This window comes from Podarcis bocagei (assembly GCF_964188305.1).
Source record: "Podarcis bocagei genome assembly, chromosome: 2".
NCBI lineage: Eukaryota > Metazoa > Chordata > Lepidosauria > Squamata > Lacertidae > Podarcis > Podarcis bocagei.
This window is the reverse complement of record NC_138126.1, coordinates 75,897,755-75,910,200: the sequence shown is the minus strand read 5'-3', so window position 1 is coordinate 75,910,200 and position 12,446 is coordinate 75,897,755. Positions and strand designations below refer to the sequence as shown.

Here is a 12,446-nt window from a genome sequence, read left to right as displayed (position 1 = left end):
TGCTGGGGATATAAAGGACATTGGGCTTGGACTTGGGTTCAAAGCCCAGCTCAGCCCAGAACTTGCCAGGTCACTGGGCAAACCATGATTTCTCAAACATTGTGAGAGATAAAAAAAATTCCTTCCAGTAGCACCTTAAAGACCAACTAAGTTAGTTCTTGGTATGAGCTTTCGTGTGCATGCACACTTCTTCAGATACACTGAAACAGAAGTTGCCAGATCCTTCTATATAGTGAGAAGGTGGGGAGGGGTATTACTCAGAAGGGTGGTGGGAATGGGAGAATGGCAGATAGCTGAGATGAGCCTGTTGACGACTCTAAACGAGAGATGTGAGAATTGTGAGAGATGTAACTGAATGGTAGAGCATCTGCTTTGTATGCAAAAGGTTCCAGGGTTCAACCCCAGGCTTGCCCAGGTAGAGCTGGAAATGTCTCTAGTCTGAAACCCCGGAGAACCACTGCCAGTGTAGATGAGATGCTTTCATGCAGAAAGAAGATCCCAGGTTCTGTCTGGCACCTCCAGGCCAGGTTGTAGATATGCTGGTGGGTCTCCTGGGTGGTAGAAGCAGGGAGATTGCATAGCTCTGTAAGTCAATTAAAGTGATATGTTTTCTCCAAAAAGTGAAATTGAAATTAATTCCCAATACAAACTGATTTCTTTTTCAGATCTTATTACCAAATACTAGATCTACAGGAACAATAGGTAAGCACTGCTGCATGTAATGTGGGGTAGGGGAGAGAAAGAGAGGGGAGCACTTTCTAGAAACCTCAGCAGCAGCCTTCTAAACCCGCTGTCCTCCAGATGTTGTTGGACTCCCTCCCAGTTCCCATCATCCCAGGTAGCATGGACAGTGGTCAGGGATGATGGGACTTGGAGTCCAACGACATCCGGAGGAAACCAGGTTGGGGAAGAAGCCTGCCCTGCAGCTGCATTGTATGGGCAATGGGTTCAGTTAAAAAGAAAAAAGAAATGGACACCTAAGTCCTATCTGAATGAATGGGATTTTATTTTATGCTGATGCCCCAGTGATTTCAGTAGTTATTTTCTTTTTAACTTTTCAAAACATTTTGTTTGTCAGTGGTACATGATCTTCTAAACTGCAGCTTTATTGTCACAGAGTATTTAAAACACCTGAAAAATATAGTTTGGGGGCCTTTATTGTTACTTTGAGGGAAAGTATTTTGTTTTTTTATGGACTGTTCTCTAAGGGTACATTTCCTTTACTTGTTAAAAGAGGGGAAAAACGGGAAATTGAGAACATGGAATGGTAGGAAGAAGCTGAGCTGCACGTTTGGACTTCATTAAGTTTGAAAGTTAATGACACCTTCAAAAGAGATTCTGAAAATACTTACAGTTCTGGAAATCTATATTCTGGTAGGTAAAAATAAGATCAGGAATTATAAAAGTTAGTACAAGTGTCATTCTTTTACCTCATGCTTTGTATGCACCACTATCCTGTATTGCAAAGCACTTCTTTATTGTAAAATGTGTGCTGAATATACTTCTGGTAGTTCTCAGCCTGATTTCCAAAACTTAAATTTAAGTTTAGGATAACAGCATCTACTTGTAAATCTTAATATTTCACATCAACGGGTCTTGTGAAACTGACTCGTGTGTGAATATGGATATGGATTTGAAACATTAAGCTAAGATGCGTATATGTAGAAAAACGAGATGCATTTTGTTAGAGTCAAGCTACTTGCATCTGAATTCAGAATGAAGTTCTAACCTTTAACATTTGGCATAAGAAATGCTCTGTTCCTACCTACTCATTTTGTGCAAGTAGACTCTGTGGTCTGCCCGCTTAGGACAAAAAGTGTACCCTATGAAGTTTTGTCAGTAGCGTGATATTGACTTTACAATTCTATGTGTAACTGCTTAACCTATTTTTTTAAAAATGTAGAGAGGTGGGCAGAAAGCTGCCCAAGTTCTGTACTGAATACAAAATCTGCACCACTGCATAAGCATACATAAAAGGAAAGTTCAAAGGAAACATTTTGAGTCTTCATTTGTTTAAAGTGGAAAACAATTTCCACCGGTGTGCACCCTCCCTACCATGAGTCACAAAGAGTAGGAGGAAGACTGGATTGTCTAACGCTAATTACTAACTTTCGCTTATAATATAAAGGGAAAGAGTAGTCAGGAGACTCAAGTGATGCAAACTGCCTGAATTTCAGTCTTGATTCCAGCCTGAACTTCTGGTATCTGCCTCTGCTTCCTGTTACTTATTTTCAGCTGCCATTCTGGAAGCCTAAGCCAGCCCCTGTAGCTGTGTTTTTACAGTGCATCTTGACGCATAAATATTAGCAGATCATATGTTGTCTCCATGCTGCATAACTTTTTACCTGTTCATTTCTTTACATCTAGTTGCAGTTAAAGAGAGAAGAGTAAGTGGCGCCATTGGGTTGTATCCAAGAAAGTTGTCCTGCCTACACAACAGAGCTTCCACTTCCTCTCTTCTCCCCTCCCCCCACCTCCCGGTTGGCTCTGGAGGGTTGGGAAAACCCCAGAACCGATTGGGAGAGGGGCGTGCAGGGAGAGCAGGTGCTGTTGCATAAGTGGGTGAAAACCACTTTTTAGGTCCTTCCAGAAGGGCACTGAGGCTGGGAATCTTTTTCCAATAGCTCAAGCTAGCAGCATTCTCTCTTTCATCCAATATTCTACTCTTCAAGATGGGGGTAATACAGAGCTGATGTAAGGTTTACAGTGTGTGAATTTGCCATTGTTCAGCTCTTCCCATCCTTGGAATATGAGGTCTCCTCAGTGGAGGAACAGGGACATCAGAATTCCCCAGCTGATCTCTACACCACCAGTGATCCTGAAGAGATTTTTGTATCCCTATTCCAGGTCACCATACCAGCTGACTGGGTTCCAGGCCATCTCCGTGTCCCACCCCTTGTCTCCCAACACCACAGGAGCCGGAGCCTAGCAGAAGCTTCAGAGCTACCACCAAAGTGCTCAGCTACCTGCACAGGAGGCTACTTGGGAGAAGGGGGAAGTATATGGAAGCACCTACGAAGATCAGCACAGGATGGAACCTCTGTCTCTTAGGGCTCATCCACACTTCCACTAGTCTCATGCCTAGAAATCACCTTGATGCCTGTCAAAACTGCTGATCACATAAGGTTCTGTGGACATCCCTATGAATGTAAGGAGAAAGATTTCAGCTAGCTTTATTTTGAAGACCTAAGATACATGCAAAAATAAATACATTTAGAATGACAATGAACGTTGATGTCTCAAAGCGGGTAAAAATGTAAACAAAATCTGGAGAACGATTCTTCTAGAATGGTGTATGGGTTATAGTGAAATAGTTGTCTACAGGTAACTGTTCAATCTCACAGTTTCTGTCTTCAGAATATCATACCTTGTCACACTTCTTATTGATAGTGTACTAGAACTTGGATTTGGAGACAGCAGCATTAACCAAATTAGTCTGAAAGAATAATTTATTGCATTTGCTCCACATCCTCGTGAAGACAAAGCTGACCTAGAAGTTATCTGTGCATTTGAAGAAAATATCCACAATGCTACATGTTCCTGTGCAAATAACACCAGTGGCGAAGGCGTTTTAAGATTGTTTCAAAAGGTGCATTTGATGAAAATACCAGATTTGATTAATATTTTACCATGAAGATGTGGTCATGCTAATTTAGGCCAAAGTACTTTTATGGACTTCAATCAGCCTTACATACGTTAAGAGTGTCTCCTTGATTATATTTGTATGCATGGGGCTTCCACGTTACAATATGTGGCTGCTGGCCTGCAGTGCTACCTGTCACTAAACTATAGGGTACTCCACATACATTTACTTAGTGGTACTTTGTTTCAGTTGTGCCACTAGTGTATATATAATTGTTGAAAACCACTTTTTGGAATCGGATTCTTAAAGCTCAGTAAGTACTGGGGGGTGATGTGTTTCTCTTGTCTGACTAAGGATGAATTTGGTAAGATATTATTTCTGGAAGAGTAATCAAGAAGGTGAAGATAATCCTCACTGATTGACGGTTTGCTACTTTTTTAACAACTTTATTTAGACTGTGGAGCTTAGTCTCTGCACGGTTTCCTTGATGCTATTTTCCAAAACATCAAACAGGACAAGGTCACCACACTAGGAAGATTCACCTCTGATGGAGGCCTTCAATGCTGTTGACACAAACACAGCAACGTACTTTGAATGACAACAAGTTTCTGATTCCAACCAGGAACCATCTGCATGAGGTAGCTGTGCAGGGTGTCAGTTTAAACTTCATCTTGCATAATATAAGCCTGGTGGAGATGAAGAGAGACAGAATCTGTTCCTAACAAAAGCCCTTGCTTATACAGAAGGGGACCCCTCCATCCAAACTCTAGTGCAAGACTGGCTGAAAATAATAATACGTACTCCTTGATAAACATGTCAACAAGCATCAAATTGATTTATGCAAGTCCTATCAGTTGATGACTGCACTTCAAGTAGTAACTTGTGTATGTGAATGACATGTCTTGAATTAAAGACCACCAACAGAAATTCTATCTTGCAAGAAACATGAGACTTTTCAATGGAGTAGCCAGACTAGATATCTCACCCTTCCTGCATTGTGCCACCAGTGGGTGGAAGCCAACTGGGCTCCTGAAGAGACAGAGCTGGCTGGTAGGAGCCAATCACAGGCCCCATCTAGCATGAGATGGGTATGTGTAACCAGAATGAGGAGTCTCCTCCAGTCTGCCTCACATGTATACTAAAGGTGGAAGCCAATGTCGATGTAACTTGTGTGAGAATTGGGTTGCTACTGAATTCCTGTAAAGCAAACATGAATTCCTTGTATTGACGAAGAGGTTTTTTAGCAAGGTAGGCAAGATTGCAATCCTCACCCTCATGGGCCATCTTAGGTGCAAGGAACAACTCGCCTGTCGACCACCTGACAAATGCCAGAGGATTATCCCACCCACCTATCAAAGTACCTTGCATGGCATGTGGGAACCACAGCATAAGGTGATTTGCCAGTTCTGTGCTTGGCAAAGTGCCAAATATAGGCTTCGCAAAACTGGCTTTCTGCAGGATTGGGCTGTGTGATCAGGATTCCCAGCTGATCTGCTTTAAACCGTCCGTGCTTTAAACCGTTCTTCCCTATTAAGTTATGAATGAAGCTACTGACTACATAGTCCTGTATTTTATTAAAATGCCATAACGAGGCATCTTTGCTATGCTGTGTTTTCCAACTCTGCCCTTCCCCTGCCCAGTTAAATTGGACTGGAAACAGAACATGATTTTGTAGTATCCTATTGGACACTTAAAGGTTGCGAGACACAATCATAGTACTCATAGAAGTAGCTGCTATTCCCTAAAGTCACTGGAACTTCTTGAGAAACGAGGGCTGAAAATAATCCTTTGAAGGATTTTAATGACATCATCTCAGATGAGTCACATTCCTAATTTGTGGGAAATGTGCAGTGCAGATTTGACGCCTGATCATTTTATGGCATATAATGGGATTTATATGCTGCGCCTGATGCTCATGGGTAAGTATTTGCAGAATTGGAGCCCCTCTAGACATTTTAAAGTGCAGCAGTAGAAATAATTGAGAGTGGAATTAGTAAATGTGTGATGTCTGCTGCTGCTTTCACGTCACCAGAAAAAAGGAAAGTGGGGGGATGCTTTCCTTCTTTCTATTCCGAGCACTGTAGGTTTGTGTAATAACACTTCTAGAGCATGCCAATGGACTTCTTTCACTTCATAGTTAGTTTGCTGAGCCCTGGGAAGAGGAAGCGCGGAGAGGAACCTGAATCTCACATAAACCTATTACTGTAAAGGTAATGAAGCTCTGCATAGGAAGAGATACCTAAGCTTGCTTTTGCATTTCTCTGTCATGACCCACATGCGTCACTATATACATTTGCACTGTCTGATCAGCAAAGTAGTCCGTGGTGAAGGGTCATAGCTCAGTGCCAGGGCATCTGCCTTGCAAGTGAAAGATCCTAGGTTCAACCCCTGACATTTCCAGAAAAGACTGTGGATGAAATCCTGGAAAACTGCTGCTAGTTGGGTGGACAGTACTGAGCTAGATGGACCAAAGGTCTGACTCTCTATAAGGCAGCTTCCTAGGTTGATTGTTCTGGTAATGCAACTGTACTTTAAGGGTAGCTGATGGGTCTCAAACCCTTGATGAGTTAGGGACTTCCCTGCATGCAAAGGCAGGATCTGGAGGATTGAGTGGATGAGACCAATAGTCAAGAAGGTGGTTTCTGCACATGCAAGTGAGGGCAGATGGAGCTCCTCAACCTGGAAATGGAGCCCATCTAGGAAAAAGAAAACTAATACTGAACTTCTGCCTTGTGGTATATCTTTGGGAGAAGAAAGGCTAAGGAGTAACCTTACACAAATCCAAAGTGGAATCCCTAAGACAGTCAGATGGTGCCTTGTATGCCTTTATCGCAACTTCTGCAGCCAAGCTGGTGCCAGATGTATTACTCTGCTTTCTTTTGGACCACATCAGCAAGGTTGAGAGGCGGTTCTGTCATCTGGGCAGTCCAGGACCCCATGCACACTGCCCATGCTTGTGCCCAGGGAGGTCACTTCGGTGCTGCTAATGCTGCGGTTTGACTACACCCCTGGAGGCATACTCCATTGTCTTTTGATGGATCTCAGCAACAAAATTAAGGGAGCAGTGTTCAAAAAGGTTTCAGCCTGATCTGGGCCTTTGCAGGTGTGTTTCAGAATCATTTTGTATAATACTTCCAGGGTATTACATACAGAACAAGTTACACTAATGCCAATTCTTTGGGCTCAATGGGCACTTACAGCTAGTGATGAAAGTGAGTAGAAGCTCTCAGTAGTGTTTTCTATGTGTTAGTTGGACATACCAAGGAGGATCAGGATGGTAATACAGTATACACACCCGTTATTAGTTTGAAAGGGCCTGTCACATGACTGGGAACCCTGATTGCCCCAGAGTTCCTAAACATGGGGAGCAGCCCTTCCAAATAAACACTGGATATTGGTGGGGGCAGGCCCCATTAGACAGGCATGGACTATTGTCCTTTCACATGCTCAGGGATTGCATGGGGGAGGACAACTAACACCTGTCAAGAACCCCTTTCCCTGCTTCCTTCAGCACTGGCTGCTGCCTAGTCACTCATCTTCCCTATGTCAGTGACCTGTCTTGGACTTGGAGCAACATAAAAGTCTGCATGTTCTGCTGCTTCAAGATTCAATGAAGCACTACCTGAGGGGTGTGTGTGTGTGTGTGAGCAAGTAGGAATACTTAAGCAGATCCACACATTTCAATCATAATCTGCATTTAGAGCACATAAAATATTATTGGGGAGTGTAGCTTGGGGTGCAGGGAAAGGTAGCTTTGTCAGGGGGGACTACAGTTTGCAAGATCCTTGTGCCGGGATCATGTGCTTTAAATGTGTGTTGAATGAAATTTAATTGCACAACTCGGGATTGCAGAGAAAAGGGGAAATTGTGGCTGCTGCAGTTGGAAGACTTCGTGGCCGTCCCAAGGTGAGCCTCGTTCATGGAAATTCGTTTAGTTTTAAACTGGGCCTTACTAAATTACTCTGAGAACCATGCATGTTCTTAATTAAAAGTTCATAATTTTTGGTGCTGATAAATCCAGGGTTGCAGGTTCTGCTGTTTCTGCATTGCTGGGGGTTGGATCAGATCAGAGCTTTGTGTGGGCTGCAGTGTGTACTGTGTGTCACGTGACTGTTCCTGCGCTGTTCCTGGGGCTAAGGGGTTAGTTTTGATTGTAAAACTGAATTACTGTGCCACGAAATGTTGCATGTCTAAAAAGTGTGTCACCAACATGAAAAGTTTGGAAAGCTCTGGACCAGGTGATCCTCATGGTCCCTTCCAATTCTACAATTTTATTCTAATTCTGGGGAAGCAGAACCAAAGCAAAAACACGGGGGGGGGCGCTAATAAGTCAAGAGTTTAACTGCGATCGTGACAAAATACAAACGGGGCAAGCTTTTAATTTTTTGCCTTCTTGCATCCCTGTTATTAACCCTTGTTGGGTTTGGGAGGGGGCGCAGATTCAAACATCTCCAGAGCGGCTCAGGAGTTCCACATCCTCCAGGGTCGTGGAATTCCAGTCGGGGTGTGGGGAGGAAAACCGGACAAAACACCACAAAGCCATCCCATCCAAAGCGCAAGGAGCACTCGGGCGTCCCCATTCCCGTCTCCGTCTTAGAATGCGGCCTGTTTCGTGCTCAGTAAGCTAAAACTCAGCGGATCGGAGGCGAAGTTGGCGGGAGAGCCCAGGCCGAGCGCCTCCCGCTTTCCTCCCTTTCCCTTCCCTCTCCTTTCTTGCACCAAAACATCCCCAAGCGCCGCCGCTCCACCAAAGCCAAGCAGGGATCGCCGTGTTCCCCACGTGGGCTGGGCCGGGCCGGGCCGCGCGGCCAATCGGCTGCCGGGAAGCCCGCGCGAAACCCCGCCCGCCCGCCTCCCCCTCCCGCCGCGGCTGCTCCAAGTGATTAATTTTTGTCATATGACTGTCACACCGAATGGAGTCGGGTTCGCGGAACTAGCCGGCCGTCGCAGCTCGCGCGCGGGGAGGAGGGAGATCGCTGGCTGCTCCGGGCTTGGCCCCGCCGGGGCGAGAGCGGCGCGCTCCCAAAATGCCGCCCACACCCACCTTGTTGCAGAAGCTCTTCAACAAAAAGAGCGGCTTGGTTTCACCCTGCAAGGAGCCCCGGGAAGAGTGCGTCTTCAGGTAAGGGGGCAGGCAGGGGGCGGGTGGAGCAGGGACTGGCCCTGGCTTGGTTCCGGGGTCGGATCGCGGCGGGGCTGATCCCCAAACCCTCTCTGGCTTGGGGGCACTGCTTGGCTTCCTTGCTGCTCTTTGCGGAGTCGCCCTCTTCGCCTACCATCCGAGCCACGCCGCCGATTCTTCTCTTCCCCATCCCTAACTTGACACATCAGACTCTCCTTCTCTCCCAGCCTCCCCCCTTTCCCCCCAGGAGGAGGCGGAGGGGCGGGCGGGGAGTTTTCCTGGCACCGTCTTGCCTTGGCGGCCACACAGCCGATCTGCCTCCCAGGCGGAAATCACACGGATGTGTCTCTTCGCCATGCGCCAAAACTTCGCGCAACGTTGTTTCTACTTTTTGAGGAGCTCCCTCTCGCTCCTCTTCCTCCTACTCGTGCCTCTTTCGGCCTCGGAGGATCGTGGCCGTCAGGTGCGTGCAGAGCCGAGTATTCCCCCACCCCCCAAAAAAATCACTTTCTTGAGTTGCAAAAAGAGAAACGGCTCCCCTCAAAAAGGGAGCCACTTCCCCTTGCTGCTTCTTAAGCTCTTCATTTGGGTTCTGTTGGGGAAAGAAAAGAAGAAGACCGGCTCTCTCTTCTTCCTCCTCCTTTCCCGGTGGTCCGTTCCCTCCTCCTTTCTTCAACTTTGAAGCACTAAATAGGCAATTAAATTAAAAATATATAATATGCCATCTGCACACACTCGGCTGTCTTGAAAGTGGAAGCGACGACGCTTGACTGCCTGGCAAGAGCCACCTTAAATCTTAAGGAGGGACAGTAAACGTGGACTGTCTGGCTGCCAGTGTAGTGTAGGGTTACCAGAGAAATCTGCTTGATCTTGCCATAACAGAACCCTGCCTGGCTGGGCGAGGGTACCGAATAAACAGGCTGCAAGCCAAGGATGGTTCTGTGAAAGCCCTTTGTGCCTCTCGGAAAGTTCCTTTTGCGTCTCGTTTCCCTTAGTAATAATAATAGAAACAAAACGTACATTTCAGCTCTGTGACTGTGCAAGAGACTTGCCGCTGAACACTTTGGGCTTATGATATCTTTCTTATCCTTTTGCCTGTTGATGGTCCAGTACAATCCTAGAGATATGCTGCTTATATTGGGGTCGCAGCAATAGTCAGAAATTGAATTACTGTTGGCACCCATATTTAAGCGCTGAGATCAGATATTACTTAGAAGCCTTTCCATTGTGTACTCAGCCAAAATTGTTTCTGAATGTCCTGTGCATATTTCTTGGACCTGGGTTCTACTGAGTTCTGCAGGAGTGACTTCCAGGCCTTAGGATGCAAACCTATGCACCCTTACGTGGGAAAACCTCACTGAATTCAGTAGGACTTATTTGTGAGTAATGAAATAGGGAACTGGGCTGCACATGACTTGCACAGATGAGGAATAGTATGCTTTTGGTGTTGAGTCTTCTATCAGCCCAATTCCACTGCTGCTGGAAAAGAAAGTTAGTTACCAACTTTGAATTCAGTATTAGAAGGCTGATGTGAGTGGAAATCATTTGCTTAAATTACATAACAGAAAATACTACGGTCTTGTAGAGGCTGCTAGGTGTTGCCACTGACTTCACTTTGACGAAGATTTCACTATTCCCACAAAATTTCTATTTGACATTCTCCACTTGAATTATTTTCATTGTCTAACCATTTCGTTCAGTTAAACTATATTTCAAAACATAAAATAGATTGCCCAAAGGCTTCTTTGTGGAACCACTTACCAGCTTTGTTTAATTTTATACACAACCGTGTTACTGTTTGTTGGCACTGGGCGTTGATATCACCTGGTAATACTCCACTGTGCCACCTAGTCTTCAAGAACACCTAAATTAGCCCAAACAGTCAATCCTAGCTGCATCTACTCAAAGGTGTTTTATAAGCAAACCTAATACTGTATCTATCTGGCTACTTCTAGTGCGCCGTTTTATTAGACTATCAGTATGCAAATAGGAATTCCTTAATGACATGTGAATAAACATGCAGAAGTCAATGAAAATTGTTTTGGAGGTTGACATATTAAAGTCCGTGTTTAAGAAGATACATTTTTAAGAACATATACTTTGAAATAAATATTTCCACAAATAAGAAGCAAGCGCAGCTTTTAACATGCTATGTATTCCTTTCATGGCTTGGTCATGTATTCTATGGTTTCTGCTCTCCCATTTGGTTCTCACATTTTCTACTGTATTTATAAAGTATTTTCAGGACAGTACATTGCAAAGCACGCAAAGCCATTTAGCTATGGTGAAATACTAGCTAAGCATCAAAAGATTTTCATGTACTTAATAGGCTATGTACTTTTCACAGTTGTAGATATTTCAGAGGTGGCCCTATTAACAAGGTGAGGTGGTCTTTTGGGTGATACTATTGTCACTTATTTAGAGGCATATGTCTACCATCATTATCGGAGGATGTTTGGATCTTCTGTATTAGGAATCGCATGCAGGTTGTTGGAAATATACATTGGGTTTAATCCAGACTTCATCTTCTGCAAATGGAAAGACTCCTGTCCATGGAAGGCTCTTGGTCCAGCAGAAGGATCTTGCAGATGTAAAGCGGGGGAGGTGACTTTTGCTGATTTTCTCTTCCCTTGATGCCACCTGTCATGCTGTTCTGGAGGGCCCTCATGTCTCCACATTTTTTCTGCGCATACAAGGATCTGTAAAGGGAAGGGGGAATCGACAAAAGTCACCTTCCCCATTTAGGCTGGAAGGAGCAAAGCTTGGATCCAAGCCATCGGTTACATCTGCTGAAGACATACCCTGCCATAAACATTGTGCACTTTATTTTAGTCTCCTCATTAAATAAGGGGTTGACATTTTTATTTGGTTACAACCAATACCAAAGCATACATAAGTAGGGATGGACTTGAGGGCCTACATAAGACTTTCAGCATTAAGTTATTAAAAGTTTGTTTTCTACCCATAGATACAGCACAGTTATATTAGTTAGGTAGCACGTCATGGAGAATAGGTCAGTCGGCAGTTATTTGGCTGTGGCAGCTAACATTTCAGAGGCAGCATAGTCCTTGCTACCAGTTGCTGAGTACCAGGGCAAGAGTTTCTTGTCCTCACCATTGAAATCAGAATGTGGGACTAGCTCCTGTATTATTTTCTAGCTATTTGGTGGTTATTGGTGTGGTTGCATATCCACAGCAGTGTATTTATTTCACCCAAAGAAAGCACTGGACCTGGCACAATTCTGTTCGGGTATGTCATCTGTGGTGGGCCAAAGTGTTCTGTCAGTGCGGGACATGCTTTTGACAGCATCTTGCACCCAAAGAAAGTGTTGAGACAGACATCCATATTGTAGAAGAAGACTCCAGGAGGTGTGTGTGTATCATTTGGGGTGTCTCAAATCCATTTTGGAGGTGCACACCTCCGGTTCCTTATTTCTTGCTGAAGTCTTTGTTGTGCATTTTGAGTGTTGAGCACATTGGGGGGAAATTATTGTGAAAGGGACAGTCCTCCATTCATGGAGATATGTGATACTGTGTAGATACTTAAAAACCTCCGTTCTTTTTTAAAAGATGTTTTGCTTGAATTGTGATTTAAAATGTCATACAAATAAACAACTGGGAACTAGGAGTAACCAACTTCAGCACTGTAGGGAAAGCAGCAGTGTGGTGTGGGGGTGAGAGCGTTGGATCTCAGGGGCGGATCTATATTCAGAATCTCACTTAGCCATGAAACTCATTGGAT

The 12,446-nt window shown here is 44.6% G+C and overlaps 1 protein-coding gene and 1 long non-coding RNA gene across 4 annotated transcripts in view; both read left to right on the top strand.

Moving 5' to 3' along the window:
• Nucleotides 1-676: 676 nt before the first annotated feature.
• LOC308582316 lies at nucleotides 677-3,229 on the top strand. Its single transcript, XR_014005622.1, has 3 exons — nucleotides 677-702; nucleotides 1,235-1,374; nucleotides 2,848-3,229. It is a non-coding gene; the product is annotated as an uncharacterized lncRNA (long non-coding RNA).
• A 5,268-nt stretch (nucleotides 3,230-8,497) lies between these two features.
• The window catches only part of FNIP1 (folliculin interacting protein 1), a 90,573-nt gene continuing 86,624 nt past the window's right edge, over nucleotides 8,498-12,446 (top strand). For 2 of the 3 annotated variants that reach the window (XM_081185486.1, XM_081185485.1), the window contains exon 1: nucleotides 8,500-8,705. In XM_081185486.1, the coding sequence (XP_081041612.1) occupies nucleotides 8,611-8,705 (95 nt within the window). In that variant the 5' untranslated portion in view covers nucleotides 8,500-8,610. Of the gene's footprint in view, nucleotides 8,706-12,446 lie in introns of all 3 variants that reach the window. The other variant, XR_014005685.1, reaches the window with a different exon arrangement.